At 41.6% G+C, this 17358-nt stretch overlaps 1 protein-coding gene across 1 annotated transcript; it reads right to left on the bottom strand.

The window, feature by feature from the left end:
• Nucleotides 1-52: 52 nt before the first annotated feature.
• Nucleotides 53-16502, bottom strand: LOC118219132 (MOB kinase activator 2). Its single transcript, XM_035402058.1, has 5 exons — nt 16047-16502; nt 2599-2750; nt 2217-2313; nt 1855-1979; nt 53-1432 (listed from the first exon to the last, which is right to left on the bottom strand). Exons 1-5 carry the CDS (start codon nt 16145-16147, stop codon nt 1188-1190), a joined length of 720 nt encoding a protein of 239 aa, XP_035257949.1. The 5' UTR covers nt 16148-16502; the 3' UTR covers nt 53-1187.
• Between the last annotated feature and the right edge of the window lie 856 nt (nt 16503-17358).

Raw genomic sequence — 17358 nt, 5'->3', positions numbered from 1 at the left:
AATTTTTTACTGTATTGTCTGCAGGGGTGTGTCTGTACATTCTTATATTCTTAAGCACGTGTGTGCACACACACACACATGTGTGTGCATGTTGTATAAGCAGTGACACATCAATGATGGGCACCCAGAGCACAGTAGGAAATTGCTGAGAAGGAATACTTTGCAAAAATGCACATGATAAACCAAAACGCCCGTGAGTGAAATATGACGGACTTCATTGCACAGCCAAACCCCTACAAATTTGAAATGTTCAGATTTTGCACAATATTAAATGCATTTTTACAAAGAAATGTGCAACATTTAAAAAAAAAAAAAAAAGCATGATATATAGTTAGTAGCTTAATTTTTAATATCCATGTAGAGAAAAGGAGGTAGGAGACTGGATCAGTTCTACCTTGTTAAGGCACCAGCTGGTGGTTGAGGATATGGAGATCTGTCTGTCAGTGATGCAACAACGCTGCTGCGATCACAGCAAGCAGAGATAACAGAGTTCAGTGTCTACAAGCAGAAAAGAAGACCAGTTTTGCTCTTACTGGGAAGCCCAGTTCATTCAATAGGCTCCTAATTGCTTTGCTAATCAAAACAAGCCAAAGCTGCTTTGTGTTAAGATACTGTAATACAATGTCGGTTTGACCCGTTGTCATTTACTTTGTCTTTGAATTCTTCATTATCTACCAAATCAGTGGTTTTTAGTGGCCGTGTGTCACTATTTAGGAGCCTATTGATTCACCTCAGTCTTTAATTTGATCAGTTAAAACATGTTCAACCTCTCTTTATGTAGTGAAATGTACCACTGTGTGAATATGGGACTTCTTCATGGCATGCACAGCTCTTTCTGACCTGCTGCGGCTTAAGAGAGTAAATGATGCATCAGAACATGGAAAGTATAATTAATAAAAACGAACAGCTCGTTAAAACTCTTGGATTCCGATTGCGGTTGGAACGAAGACCAGGCTGCAGGGGGGTCCCCCAGGACCAAGTTTGAAAATCGCTGCTCGAGAGAAGTGTGAAGACTCCCTGAGCATGTCTTTGTTATCGCTGAAGAAAATGTCAAAACTTCATTTCAGCAGTCCGTCCATAATCAGTCAGGGAGGTGTGGACTGTCCGACGGGTAGCATCCCCACCTGTCCCCCCCTCTGCCCCCCTCCCCTGCCCAGGGGGTGCCGAAGGCAGAGTCTGTGTTGTCCTTAGCAACCGTGGTGCTGGACGAGGACGGAGATGAGGTCCTCCAGCGGGGAGATGTCTGTGGGCTCCAGCAGCTGGAACTCCTTGCTGAAGGTCACGAAGTGGGCGAAGATGGTGTTGAGGTGCGGGTGCATCTCCACGTGCACCACGTCCCGGAAGTGGGCCCAGTACAGGTGGGCCAGTGCGTGGAACAGGTACAGGAAGATCCTCTGCACCAGGAACACAAATCCGTTTGGGAAGGGGGTGCCTGGTGATGAAGATTAATAATAATAATAATAATAATAATAATAATAATAATAATAATATAACTTCTTGGTAGTGACTTAAATGTGAAATAATTGTTCTGTTTTCATCTACAGAACTACTGACTTATATGCTGTGATATATACAGTTATAGTACTTTGGTACAAGGCTTGGCAGAAGTTTGAGCACAGGTCTGAATCTGGAAGTCAAAGCTGTTAGCTAATTACATCAATTATTTTAGATGGAAGTATGTAAACTGATATATTATCTACTCAGGAGATGCCTGGATGGGGAAATGAACAAAGCAAATAATACTGTTTTGTTCATTTCTAGGAGGAAAGGGGTAGCTCTATGTCAGTTAGCCTCACATTGGTTTTATCACATCTCACATTTTTAAGTCCACGCCCCAGAGCCCTGACGACCCACCTGCTTTAGTAGGGAACACATCCTCGTCAGACAGCAGCTCCTGGATGTAGGACATGGTGTAGTCCGTGTAAAGTGGGCCTGAGCACTTGACCTTCTTTCCCTGTTCGTCCGTCCAGTAGTACACCCTACAGAAATTTCAACGGGGAAATTTCAACCAGGAAATTAGCATTTCCAAAAGTTGTATCGCAATACACGATCAGCTTTTTCACACATATGTGTTTGTGTGTGGTTGAGAGGGCAATGAGTAGCAGACAATTAATGAGTGTGTCACTTCCTGTCTGGTCATCCTGCATTAATGAGCGCAGATTTTGAGGTGGGGGGGGAAGGGGGTGAGTTTTAGCGGGTACAGTAGTTATTCTCACATGTTTCCAGGGCCCATAATGGTGGGACAGGTCCCCGTGGTGCAGAAGTCTGACAGGGCGCTGGAGAGCAGGTTGATGTGCTTGAAGAAAGCGACCGCTGAAAAAAATGACACAGACAAGTGAGTTTCCCTGAGTTCACACATCCAGGTTAAACTCTTACAGAGAGATGGTGGAGGGTGGGGAGAGAATCATATTAATAATTTAATTATTGTGTAATATTTTACAGTACATCCCTTTAAGGTGTCGTATTTATTGAATGTTTCATGCGTTCATGAGAACGTCCAAACAAACACTATTCATACTTTTCTACATAGAATCACTTAAGGTGCCTGGCGTTGTGACCGATGTCCACGCTTTCCCGCCGAGCGGGCGGCACACTCACTGTGGCAGGCCACCCACTCGGCCCTGTCCAGGCCGGCGGGCAGGACGGTCAGGGTCCGGACGTCGACCCCGGCGATGCGCTCGGACGCGTAGCCCTGCGTCAGGTACGGCCTCTCCTCCAGGGAGGGAGCTGCCTGCGTGTTGTTGTTCTTTCTGCAGAAGGGAAACGCACACAAAGCAAACAACCCAGTTTTTTTTAATACATTGCCAACCTACTGGATACACAGTGTGTCCTAAGACCTCATCTGACTCATTGGTGTCCCTTTTACATTAATCTATCCACAATGCACAATGTTCATTCTTACGGTTTAAAATAGCATGTAATTACAATGTAATAAGATCCTAGTATGTATCTGTGCTGTTATGCCCCCCATACAACCGCATAGGACTCCCATTAAGAGTTTAATTTAAAAAAAGCAATATTTCAAGTAGTGAACAGACACATGGAAGTAGCAGTATGGGGAATTGCTCATTTCCCTGGCACAGTTTAGGTCAGTTTGGTCCAAGAGCCCTCTTGTGTACGGTGACCTGCCTGTGCGACAACATCATTCTCAATACATGACATTACACAGCCTCGGGGTATGTGTGTTCTGACCAAATGTGTTTGACTACAGCTTGATTACAGTTTATAGTAATTATAAATAATATTGTAATAGTGATTACAACTTTTCATATCTTGTTAGTTTTCCAAGAATAATGGTATTTTAAAATATTGCATTGGACAAACTAAGGGATTTTTCATTGAACACTAAATTATAAAGCATGAAATAATATTTTTTAATAATAAAAAAAACATTTTTTGTGAATAAAAACACTGTATAAGAACACAAAGCAAATCATTATTTTGATAATCCTTGTATTGATAATAACAATAAATTATTCGAAATGGAGTCTCAGGTGAGTGAGTCTTGAGTATGGATTAATACACACAATTGTGTAAATTCATGGACAGCTGCCCGAAATTTATCTCCCTCGGTTTTGGCATTTTAAGTATTTTGCTTTATGGTCTTAAAGTTTAATCTCCGTTGAATATGAATGAGATGCATGCAGACTTGGTTATATGCTGGCTATCTGGTGAATAAGCTGTATTGCTGTAACAATTACGTGCTTTTGCCAGCTTCAAACTCTCGGAGAAATTATTTTTAAAAATTAGAGTCGCTGAAGTGTTATATACTGTGTTATAACAGGTGATGGCGGTTCAGAAAAGGATGGAATCCTTGTTACCGATAAAAGGCATAATTTGAGATTGATATGAAAACGTGAACAACCATGAAAACGTGCAAAGTGAATATGTACTTCATCTGATTGGCTACATATTTCATTAACCAAGGTGGTCCATACAATACGCAATTAACATAGCTGTTCTTGGTTAAATTCCTCATTTTTCACATTTACGCGCATACCCAGGTCAGTGGAGCGTTGTCTCCCGAAATTGTACTTTATTGGTGGGATGCTCGGATATTTCAAATGTAAAAGTTTAACTTCTGTATAAGAACAACATCCCCGAACTATAATAATGCAGCTTCAAAAGCACTTTTGTGGCGCGAGGCACATAGTTTCACGCGCATACAAGAGCATCCTTGTTCTGCAAGCCAGCTGGCGACTCGTCTGTCCAGGTATGTTTAAAAACTGTTCGGTTTATGTAAGCTACTTTTGTATTCTAGTAACTTCTTCGGTTGTATTTTCCTCAGTTAATACTTTATCTTCCCGCAGGTTGTCGAATTACTTCGTGAAATTAATAAAAATATGTTCATTGAAAGAACGAAATTTTCAAGACGGGCTTCGGCAGAGAATCCGAATTCGGCGTTCCTCATTTAAAACAGGTACAGTTTTTCTAGTTTTTCCCCCCAGAGAAAATGTATTTTTCTTAAACAGCTGTGTAACGTTTGACCGTATAGTTATATGTACCGAATAGCCTATATGTATTTTTTAAAGTATAAAGGTATTTTTTTTCCCGCTGCAGGTGCTAAATGGTTGGCTATTTAATGTGGGTTTGCAAAACGTTATCTCAAGCACAATTTGGTAATATCACTGCGTATGCTTATAGCAGTTGATAAATGATGTATTATTGTGCATATATTTGAACTACTGTATAATTTTTGACTGTATAGTTATCTGTACCTTATTTTTCCGTCGAGTTTATGCAGAATTCTGGCTACAGGTACAAAATACCGGCTATTTAATGAGAGCTAGCAAAACGTAAAGCCAAACGCAATTCGGAAAAATTCCCCCGTAAAATTGTAATATTATAGTTGAAAAACGATTTATTTGTTGTATTTGTGAAAGGAAACCTTTATATATTTGAAGTAAAACCTCTATATATTTGAAGTATATATCATATTTATTCAGCTTGCGTGTGGAAATTTTTTTTAAAAACGGTCTAAAGGTTTAAATTTTGCCGGCACGCGCATTATGAAACGACCGGCATCTAGCCGTCTGCGTTACTGTATACCTGAGTGCTTTGCACCAAACACTCACACACATTCCACGAACCCATATCAGCTTGATTTTGTAATTAATTCTTAGCGGTATTGTGGAGACGTATTTCTCGGATAACATGTTTCAATCTGGAAATTACACTTTGCTGTATCTGTTTGTGCTGCATATTTCAGCCTGTAAGTACGAGTTTTATAAATTATTATCGATTGATAAATATATTGTTTTATTAATAAATGTTCTACAAAGCCAATTTACCGTCTAATGTTAACTTTTAACTCTCAGAGGGATCCTTCACGAGGATGCTGAAGAAGCCCCATCGAGAATGCACACACATTCACAAAAGAAGGTATGTTTTCTAATAAATAAATAAATAAATAAATAAATAAATTTATTTATTAAATTTTGACCCTTTGTTTATTTACATTATCTGTGCAATGCATTTATTGCACCACAGGAATATTATCAAGTATTGCTGGCAATATTTTGTGAGCAAATTACACAAAAGTTACAGTTACGTTACAGTATATATGAGAACATATAAAATTGTTTCATTAATGAAAAAGCAATATTTTAATCTATAAAAAACAAAGAATATAGAAATTATGACTATTACATCTTATTCAGCTGAGATTTTAACATTTGTTTTACTCTGAAAGCTACAAAGTATGTGTGCCTCACACGAGAAGAGGATTTGACATTGATCTTTTCAAGATCCAATTGCTTTTTAAAAAACTATTTTGGTGAATTACATTTTAACCAATCAGTATGTCTGTTTAGTGGGCTGCCAATCACAACTAAATGTGAAGGGAATAGCCATGCCTTGTAAATCCTCTAGCTCTAATTAGAAATTATTTATTTTATATCAAAATTAAATATTTCCAAATATTTTTATTTATTTAATTTCAAATTATTTAAAATGATTTAAATATTACAAATATGCATATTTGTCTTGTGGCTGAACACATTGAATGTAAGTGCTTGCTCAGGGTCTTCATATTTATTAGCATATTACTGGTTATTATAAGCAGTAACCAAGTGTTTCATTTATAATGCAAAAATTTCCATAGGAAGCAACACATATTCAGCTTATAGAATATACAGTAATATAATGGTATATTCCAACCCATAGGCATGCAGTTAACAGTGAATTATGTTTAAAGGAAGTGGCAAAAGTACAGTTTAGTACTTTAAGTACAGTTTTTTTTTTTTTTTTTTGTGAACATTTTAAATGGGCTTTCTTGGCAGCAGTAAAACTGCACAGTAGCATTATGGTTCTGTGTGAAGTATTCGTTGATAGTTAACCAATTATGTTAAATACTACAAGCATCGTTTCTCCTGAATATTTTTTCCATTGTGTTCAACAGGAAAATTAATCAGGAGAAACAATGCTTGTAGTATCTATTGCATATCTGGCAGCAGCGCGGTGGTTTGAGGCTCATTTGATACCTTGGACCCTTGATGACTTAAAGCCATTTAGCCAACAAATGTGTTCCATACTGTATCAGCATAATTTATAGCTGAATCTAGTCCCACCCCCCAATTCCCAAAGAGATCCATTCAATTGCAGAGTTTTTGTATCGCTTGTAGGGCAACCTGACAATAAGATATCCAGAATGATGATGTTGATAGGTCACAGACATCAGGAAGTCATGGCATGCATAGGATATGCAACCAAATACATTAAGCATGAAATTAATTTTTCATGAGTTAGTAGTTAACAAATACAACAACTAATCTATGAGTAACATGATTTTTATACATAGAAAAACATAGGATCAACATAATTGGTTAACTATCAACGAATACATTATCTATTTTTTATTCCAGTATGAATTGGCAATTCCCAATTCCCATAGAGATCCATTCAAATGCAATGGGTTTTTGTATCGCTTGTAGGGCAACCTGGCAATAACATATCCAGACTCTGATGTAGATAGGTCACAGACATCAGGAAGTCATGACATGCAAAGGATATGCAACCAAATACAAAACATGACTCTTATTTGACATTATGTTAATTTGTCTAAAACACTGAAATGGGGTACTACGTATAAAAAGTGCTGTAATTACTACAAGGTGAAAACAAAATGTATAAGAATACCCTTTAATAAAAGCTCTGATTATTCTTACTATTTTGTTGTAAGTTTCTTGACATGTATTAATGGAATTTTAACTGACACGTGTCTCCCTATATTTGTGTTCCGTCAAGGTGCCTTTCTAGATGTGCTCGACTTTTTATATTACTTTTTTTTGTCAAAAACCTTTAACCAGGATAGTAGTATACATATATTGTGTATGTACTCTATTCATTTGGATCAATACAGATCCTCTAAGATAGTCTTTAAATTCGCACTGATTTAGTCAATTTTTGAAACTGAAGGAGTCGAACATGGGGGATGTGATCCCCCATGTTCCTAAGTCAACTGAAATAATGAAATAATAAAGATAAAACTTTGGCTTAAATAGTTGTGCCTTCACCAGCTTTTTTAAAATTTTTATTTATTCATTACAAATTCTATATTTACTGCAGTAGGTTTTTTTTCCATTTACCATCAGCTTGTTTTACATTTACAGGAAGCCTCACATTAACCAGGGGTTTTACATTTAATTCATCACTTTATAGGAAAGGCTATGCTGTTCTTTGCATGTAGATGTTTATGAGTTTCTAAAAAATTATTTCTTTCCCCAGCTCTGCAATCAACCTAAACAACTAGATGCATCAATCAATCGACACCAAGTAAGACCATGGTTATGTACTTTTCACTGGTTGGATGCCGCTGTGCTCAAGACTTCTGATTTTTGTTTTGGCTGTGTGGAGATTGTTTCTTATGCTCTTGTTGACGAGATTATATTTTTTGGAGTTTGGATCTCCGGTGTTTGATTCCTGTGAGGAATTTTTGTGGTGATTTTGAGCTCATTTTCTTCTGGTTTGCGGCTGTGTTGCTGCTGTGCTGTTCAGAAGAGATTGCTGCTGACTGGACATTGGTGCTGTCTTTGTATTCTCTGGACTGATTATGTAGCGATCTAATGATATTGTGATGTTGTGAATTCATTGTAGGTGTATAGATTTTAGCTGTGTTGTCGCCAAAGCCCTTGTACTGACTTAGTTAGTAGCATCTTAGATAGAGAGTAGTTTAGGTGAGAAGCTAGAAGCAATGCTGCTGCTGCTGCACGGTTGGTGGTGTTGGTGGTGGGTTTGTTGGTGGTGGGTTGTAGGTGCGTCTGCCAGAAGACATCAAAGGTAAGGAGCTGGTTATGTACCTTCACTGGTGGAATGCCGCTGTGCTGAAGTGATTTTTTTGGTGTGATTTTGATGTAATTTTAATTTTCTGCTGGTTTGCTGCTGGTTTTAGCTGCTGTTTTAGCTCCTGTGCTGTCAAGAGATTGCTACAAATGATGCTAGTACATTTTAGAAAAGTGATTTGATTTGTTGCATAGTTGTGTCATAGACAATTGTTTTTGCTTGTTTGATGATATGGTGATCTAGTTATAACACTGTAGTAATTCACTTTCAGTGTGTTGATGCTGTGTGTAGATTCATATTATGCAGTGATTTCTGTAATTGGTGGCTGTTGCTAATAGTGGATGAGTGGAGTTTATATTTTAAATTAGGGCAAAATGTGTAGATTAATTTTGATTTACATTTTGGTGCTGTCATTGTTTTTCTGGACTGATTATGCTGTGATATAATAATATTATGATGATGTTGTGAATTAATTACAGGTGTAGAGATATTAGTTGTGTGTTGCTGAAAGCTCTGGTGCTGATTTTGAGAGTTAGTGGCATCTGAGATAGAGAGTAGTTTAGATGAGAAGCTAGAAGCAATGCTGCTGCTGCTGCTGCACGGTTGGTGGTGATGGTGGTGGGTTTGTTGGTGGTGGGTTGTAGGTGCATCTGCCAGAAGACATCAAAGGTAAGGAGCTGGTTATGTACCTTCACTGGTGGAATGCCGCTGTCCTGTAATGCTGTGTTTTTTTCTTTTGGCTTTTTGGAGATTGTTGCTGATGCTACACTAGGTGAGAATTGTTGTTGAGCAGTGAAGATTGTATTTTTAATTAGGCTCTGTAGTGTTTGATTGTGTTTCTGTTACTCTGAGGAAAAGCTACTTGTTGAGAGTTGCTGCTTGTGTCTAAAGAGAAGGAGGGTACCTGTATTTTGGCAAAATGTGAAATGGAGATTTTTTTGGGGTGACTTTGATGTAATTTTTATTTTCTGCTGGTTTGCTGCTGGGTTTTAGCTGCTGTTTTAGCTCCTGTATTGTCAAGAGATTGCTACAAATGATGCAAGTACATTTTAGAAGAGTGATTTGATTTGTTCCATACATAGTGGAATTTCATTTGCTTGTTTGATGATATGGTGATCTTGTTATAACACTAGCAATTCACTTTCAGTGTGTTGATGTTCTGTGTATTCATATTGTGCAATGATTTCTGTAATTGGTGGCTGTTGCTATTAGTGGATGAGTGGAGTTTATATTTTAAATTAGGGCAAAATGTGTAGATTATTTTGATTTCCATTGTTTATCTGGACTGATTATGCTGTGATATAATGATATTATGATGCTGTTGTGAATTAATTATATGTGTAGAGATATTAGCTGTGTGTTTCTGAAAGCTCTGGTGCTGATTTGAGAGTCAGTGGCATCTGAGATAGAGAGTAGTTTTGGTGAGAAGCTAGAAGCAATGCTGCTGCTGCTGCTGCTGCACGGTTGGTGATGTTGGTGGTGGGTTGTAGGTTGCCAGAAGACGTCAAAGGTACGGGCATGCTTATTTTATTTCAAAGCTGGTTTTTGCTGCTGGTTTTTGATGCTGCTGCAATGATGGAAAGATGTGATGCTACAGTGATGATGCCTGATTCTTTCATTGAAAGAATATAGGAACTTGGTTTTTTGAGTGAAGGACTTGGTTGCTTTTCTGTTGTGCTGGTACGTGGTTTTAAGAGAGAAGGTGTGGGGAAAAATGTTACTGGCAGAGTAGTTTGTAAATGCATGCAGATTTTAGCTTAGAGTTTAGAAGGGCTCGGCGGTTATCTTGGTGATAGATGATTGTCTGTAGTAAATGTGTAAAGTATGATTTTTGAGTGGTCTGACTGGCTTTTACTGACTCAGTAAAGGTTCAGGGTTTGGTCATGTCCGTAGTGTGTGTGCCCTGAGATGGATAGGTGCACCTCTAGCTCAGTTCATGCTGGGATGGGCTCCAGTCAACTCCCCCCCCCCCCCCCCCCCAACTCCCATCACCCCCCCCTCCTAGCTAATCAAATTGAGATCATCATTCTACAGAACTGTAAGGACAGCACCGGTGAATCAGCAGTAAAATTAAGGTTCAAACAAAGGAAGTGGCACTTCAATTGGTGGAGAATATAACAGGACACCAGCACTGTTAGGGACTCGCAGTGACTCTTGGATGGACAGATCATGGCTGCTGCTAACCTCTCCTGGACCATAGCCTCCGCTTCCTCCCGGCCCTGTGTCTCGCATTCAGACTGGAAGGACTTCGTACATCGGAAGGGGCTAAAGGAGCTTGGAGAAGGGTATGTGCTGACAGCACCAGGCCTTGGGTCTCAGGTACACCACCTTTCTCCACTTTCTGCATCTAGTCATCTGAGTGATTGTCTTATCCTTTTCACAGTCATTGTGTCACAGAGTGAGCAGCCAGACCACTTCCCCAGGCTTCTGACTAGCTTCTCTGTTCATGCTGGAATCAGCTCTCCTTCCACTTCAAACCAAGTGGCTGTCATCCGCCTTGTCCTTGCCTCTGTTCAGTACCAGCCTCCTTGAATCGCTGGGTCTGAAGCTCACTCTTGCTTAGGCAGTGGATCTGTCCAGGTCTTCAAACACCCATCTCTCCTCTTTCACTGACTATGTAGTGATGGTCATGCTCTCCGTGAACGTTCATGTCAGTGGTTGCCACACCTTGGATTTTGTCTTGGGCCCTCTGCTTGGTCTTTCAGCAGAGTCCACAAGGATGTAAACAGCAGCTATGATGAACACTGTGCACCCTGTTACTGCCCAGCCTCCACTTTTGGTAATATAGTCACATACTGTTACCCTCACCCTGAAATCATTTAAAAAAATAACTAATACAAATAAAATAAAAATAAAAAATAAAAATCTAATATAAATAATTAGTAGAGATAATATAACCTTGATAAAACCCAAACCATAATAAAAATGTATTTTAGAAAAAAATATTTTTTATTATTATTTTAAAAATAGGGGCAATAAATAAAATAAAAAATAGTAATTTAGAATAGTTCAGATTGAGGGTTATAGTGTACGACTGTACAACCAGAGGCTGGGAGTGCCATGGTTATGGGGTGCACAGTGTTCATCATAGCTGCTGTTTACATCCTTGTGGACTCTGCTGAAAGACCAAGCAGAGGGCACAAGACAAGATCCAACGTGCGGCAACCACTGACATGAACGTTCACGGAGAGCATGACCATCACTACATAGTCAGTGAAAGAGGAGAGATGGGTGTTTGAAGACCTGGACAGATCCACTGCCTAAGCAAAAATGACCTTCAGACCCAGTGACTCAAGGAGGCTGGTACTGAACAGAGGCAAGGACAAGGCAGATGACAACCACTTGGTTTGAAGTGGAAGGAGAGCTGATTCCAGCACGAACAGAGAAGCTAATCAGAAGCCTGGGGAAGTGGTCCGGCTGCTCACTCTGTGACATGGTGAGTGCGAAGAGGACAACACATCGCACACATGGCTGGGTGCAAAGGGTGGAGAAGGGTGGTGTCCCTATAACCCAAGGTCTAGTGCTATCAGCATGCACTCCTCACCAAACTCCTAAACCCATTCCGGCGTACAAACTCCCAGTATCAGCAGTGGAACCAGTGGACAGAAACATTAGCAGCTAACCTCTAATGGCCTTTACGGCAGGGGAACAAAATGGCAGATGCCTTTCAGAGTAGAGAGTGAGGACTGAGACTGCAAGAACTAAGTGAGGTGAGCATCGATCAAGGTTCACATTGTGGCTCACAGTGATTTTCAGCTGATGAAAAGAAGACAACACTAGGCCTTATTCCCCTGGAAGATCCTTTGCAAAGCCCTTAGATGAGGACTATGGAGTTGGTGAAGAAGCACAAGCAATACAACTGTGCTGGAGGTGATGGCGCCATTGGAAAAGAGGTTGGAGGAAGCCCATGAAATGAACCTACTGAAGTGTCAATCACTTAAGGATGAGTGCATGGCGAAGAGCAGAGCATCTAGGTGCTTACCAGTGGATGTAGGATAAAGGGATTTTGAGGACAATGGATGCAGAGGAAACTGAGGATTCCTGGAGCAAGAGCATCAAACCATATTTGACTGAAGAATGCAGAGGAGTGGATCAGCTACCTGTATCAGGCCAGGCCATTGATAACAAAGTTGTCCTCCAAAGAGGGGGGGTGGTGGTGGGCAAGAAAAACAAAGTAGAAGATCATGTGCAACACAGCTGAACAGGAGGAAGAGAGCATCACACTGGCTTTAGCTGAAGAGTGCGTAACAGTGGATTAACTGCTTGGCTCAGACCAGACATGTAATAACAAAGATGTCCTCCGATGAGGGGGGGTGGTGGTGGGCAAGAATAAAACTGAAACGAGCCAACAAGTATTGTTGAATGGATGACTTCAAATTCAACATGGGTTGAGATTGGATTCAAATTCTTCAAAAAACCAGTCGGAAACAGTGGCCGGGCATGGGATCAGCCATACAGTTCATCCTGGGTCTGATCAACCCAGTCTGTGCATCCTTCAGAAAGTGTGTGTGATATCACCAGACCAACGACTGCTGAAAGAACCTCATCTGAGGACAAAGCCAGGAGCAGTAGTGTCAATCTGATGTGCACATTTGAAGGGTAAGTATGTAAATGTAATTTTATTAGGTGGTGAGGGCAGTTTCCGCATTGTTTATGCCCCCCCTACTAGTTTGACAAAAAATGAAGCTTTCATTTTTCAGTTGATTTTACTGCAGGAATGAGAAACTCCTGGATCACCAGGATCACAGCATTATTTCAGGTAAGATCCCCACACTTTATTTCAGTTTTTATTGTAAGCAATTACTTGTATTATAGTGGCTGAAATGTTTTACAGGTTTGGTTTGTAGTATAATCTCATGACAAAACCAAACAAGTCTTTTTAGAACATTACAAATTGTATATGCTTCAGCAACTCTGCTTCTACTTTGACAGCTGTTAAGTTCTTCCATGTTAATTATAAAGGACTCGCTAATCTTGTGTGAAAATGCATAATTATTACCAGAAAGCAGTGTGTCACCGGTTGGATTTTTCATGCTTTACTGTAACACCTATCACCAATCTTGATCTTTCCACCAGAAATTATCTGTAAATGTTTGTCAACTAAACATCAAATGGAGCAAAGACAACATTGTCTGGCAATGACAAAGGTAAATGTACTGTCTCTCTTTATCGCTTTCATGAAGTAACGTTTTGCCAAATTTAACAAAGACCGCACCAAACACCAACAGATGCTGAGTTAAACTTTGCTTTGGGTTTGTAGCTGTTGTATGCTAATAGGGTGTGCTGGTTTAAACAGTATTTTCCAGAGGTGAAAGGTTAGAGACCCTACTGGTGGCTGTACTTCAAAGTTTGTCCTTGGCCATTTCCACGTTTGCTTATTTGAAACCTGAGTATTAAATGATTTTGCACCATTTATAGTTTTATTCTAATACTGAGGTTAATGCGTGTGATTCTGCTGTAATTGCTGGACAGGCTGTCCTGTGCTTTGGTGTTTATGATGTGATTTGACACTTCCCACAGAAACATGAGAGGGCTTTTTTTCCCTGAAGTGCAAATCATTCATATATTGTGTTGCATGTAACTTGTAGGTCTTTCATTTGGACATTTCTCATTCATTTCAGTGTATTCACTGATCTGGATTTGATCTGTGGATTGCTCAGTTGAATTGCCGTTATTACAAGCGATATGTCAAGTAAAATTTGATTAATTGACATTGCTTGCTACTGTGCTGTCTCTCCATGTAATATTTTACCATCGCTGCTTATTCGGTGTGGTTATCTTTTTTTTTTCCACGAGCAACAATACATTTTATTTGCACAAGAAATGTATCCACGTTTGCTCCAGGGGTTTCAGACGGAGGTGTGCTGATTGGAAAAACAAAAAGAAGATAGATGTGCCCACACGGACGCAAAGTCAAAGCATGTTTACACAACAGAGCCTGGGATGTCCTCCCTGGGGATTATGTCCCACCTGCCCATCTGTACTAAACGTGGTGCAGTTCTCTCACTCCACTGTAGGTGCTCTTAATCTGTTTAAAAGCGTCTAGTTTTACGGTCAGCACACACACACATACACACACACACACAAGGGTAACGCAAATTTGCATTCATGCAAACCAGGCAGTGCACATACAGTGCAGAACTCTCTCCATGGTAAACACAAGAGGCCCCTGATTTAGGCTCCTACATAGGTCAGGTTTTTACCCGGACGCAGCCTGCCTGTGTCCTGTGTCAGCTGGAAGACTTTCACTTTTCAGCCAAATGTTTGTCACCTGAAAGCATAGGTCTGGGTAACGACACTGTAGGTTGTTCGCACAGAGGCTCACCTCCACCTGTGAGGTAACCTCCATGGGGAAAGCACAGGGGGGGGGGGGGTTGCCTAGAGGCAGCGGTGTCTTTGGCACATGACACCACTATTGTCCTCTCTGCCTCAGCCACAGATCCCCCCCCCACCTCCACCCCACTGCCGCCAACCCCCCACCCCCCCTCACCTCCACACACGCTGACGGCTATACAAATCAGACCAACAGGTGCGCTTCTACATAAACACCAATGTGAACAAAACAAAAGGGACGTGCTTGCATATAAACACTAGTACCCATCCACTGAAGCTTCCACGCCTCAACGCTTCAATTTGCTGACATTAACATTAACATTAACATGAACAACTGGAACTGGCGGGAAAACAACATCAATGTGTATTTTATAATTTTATAATTTTGTTTTCTTTACAGGGATTTAATGTAGGCTGGACACAAGCATGCAGATACCATCCATAAACAGATACACACCCATAAACTATTCACTAAATTCTGCTGACCTCCCCATTCTTATCCCCTGGGTTTACCATCAACACACAGCTCACCATGTAGGAATGTGTGTGATAAACTGATGTGATCACAAAAAAAGGGCCCTTCAGTTCCGCACAGTTGAGCCGCTCCTTATCAGGAGCACTTTAATCTGACTGCCACATGCACTGCCGTCGCATCCCCGCGTGGATTAAGAACAAAGAAAAAAACTTTCAAATGGGGATAATCTTTTTTTTTTTTTTTTTAAACTCCCAAGTTAGTCATGTACTACTTCTGGGTGTAGATAAAAAGAAAGGAGCGTCACTTGTAAGTCCTTTATCAGATAATTCTGTTCTGAAATGACCCATACTCTGACATGGACTCAAGCCCCGTGCTGTAACAATTACTAGAATTATTCCACAATACTTCCACTTATATTATTCTTAGTTTACGTCGATTTTTCCCCCTGGATTGGGGGTGTTGGGTCTGTGATCTATCCTGCTTAACGTACTTTATTCTCTAAGACTGACGCTGTTCCTCCGATAAGACGAGTACCTGCTAACGGAAAACGTTCTCACAATGTTGCTAGAATGTTTTGCCAGTGTTATAACGCTGCCACTTCATGGCAGAAACACGGTGGGAATGTTTTGGGTTAGCTGGCCGGCTGCAGAAACTAAATCTGCACATCCAGATAACCGCAGAATTGAACCAAGCACTTCTGCGTGCAGGTGTACTACGCAGGTCCTCAGCATCACGGCTCGTACGCATTAGCATTCTGGTTTGCCATTGCCAAACATGTTTTGGGTTCAAACACGGTCTCCTGTTTCTAAAGGTTACAGTCAAGCGCAACAGCCAGCCCACATCAACCGCACGTCTACAGCAAAGAGTGCCTCGGCCGTGTTTTAGAAAAAGCGACCCAGGAGCAAAAACAAACTGCAGCGCAGCTGAGGTGGAGAGAGACAGCGGGCTGTTTACTCACAGTTTGTGCTCTGCGATTTCAGAGAACTCCTGCGTTGTCGCGGAGACGTCCCCCTCTCTGGCGCTGCCGCTGGTGCTGACGTAGCTTTGGCAGCCCCCCATGGTCAGGAGGAGAACCGGAGCGCGCCCAACCGGACGTCTGCTGTCCCCATGAGCGGGGGGAACGGAGAGCTTGCAAGCGGTATCAAGAGGCGGGTCTCCCCCCCCTCCCTCCCCTCCTTCCCTCCTTCCTTCCTGACGTAAACGGCTCCCCAAGATTCCAAGAGTCCAGGAGTCCTTCCCACGGAGCACGGAGACAAAGTGAGCTCCTGTCGTACTCTCCTCTTCCTAAGCTGCGCGCGTGTGTGTGTGTGTGTGTGTACCTGTTGTTCTGTTCTCTCTCCAGCTCGTTTGTTTCCGAGCATAAGGAGGAGGGTGGGGAGGAGTGGAGTAGAGTGGAGTGGAGTGTGGGGGGGGGGTGGGAGCCTTTTCCTTTGCTGTCACTGCACTAAGGACAGGAGCTGAAGGGCAGGTTAGACTGGTAGGCTCAAAAAGAGAAGAAAAAAAAAAAATGAAATGATTTGCTCAGGGACCACCCCCCCCCCGCTCTAAGCCCCTCCCCATTACACACGTCCAGAGACCAGGTGCAGATGCCAGGGAAGAGTGAGTCATTGTTCTGAGAGACAGGGACCTCTAGCTCTCTAGAAGAGGGGGTGAAGGGGAGGGGGGAGAGTGGCTGATGCTTTCCATGCCAGTCTTAACTGAAGCCATAATTGTAAAGGTGGGCTCTTCGTTAATCAGTCAGAAAGTAGCTTAGTAGTTTGTTGTAAATGACAGGTCAGTGGATTTTTACATTTTAAAAAAATCTATTTATTCTTTTTTTTTCCTGCTCTGGTTCGATTTCTTTCACACAATGGTGCACGGGGGCTTGTGTTTCAAACTGTGCCCGGAGCCTGCAGTGGGAAGTTACCACTGCGCCTAGTTCCCCCGGCGAACGCTCGGTCAGACAATGGCCTTATACCCAGAGGCCAGTGTCAACTGCACGCTTAGGGAGGGGGGAAGGGGGCTGGGGGGGTAGGGAAGTAACAAAAGGGGAAGCTGGGTTTGCCCACCGTGTACTGCAGGGATCTGGAGCACTATTCGAGTTCTCTGGTCTCGCAGCGCGACCGGCGAATAAAACCAGTTTTCACTTCCCCGTCCCTGGGCTGCGTACGCGGATGCGTCGGCGGAGATGTTTGATTTGCGGTCAGCGCGTGCGTCTCCCTGCTCTCCGGCGCTGTGGGACCTCATTGTCAGTCACAGCGCGGGCGGATCAGGTGACTGTCCCGGTAAAC

The sequence above is a fragment of the Anguilla anguilla genome, chromosome 19, assembly GCF_013347855.1.
Source record: "Anguilla anguilla isolate fAngAng1 chromosome 19, fAngAng1.pri, whole genome shotgun sequence".
In the NCBI taxonomy this organism is placed as follows: Eukaryota; Metazoa; Chordata; class Actinopteri; order Anguilliformes; family Anguillidae; genus Anguilla; species Anguilla anguilla.
This window is presented reverse-complemented; position numbering and strand designations above follow the sequence as displayed.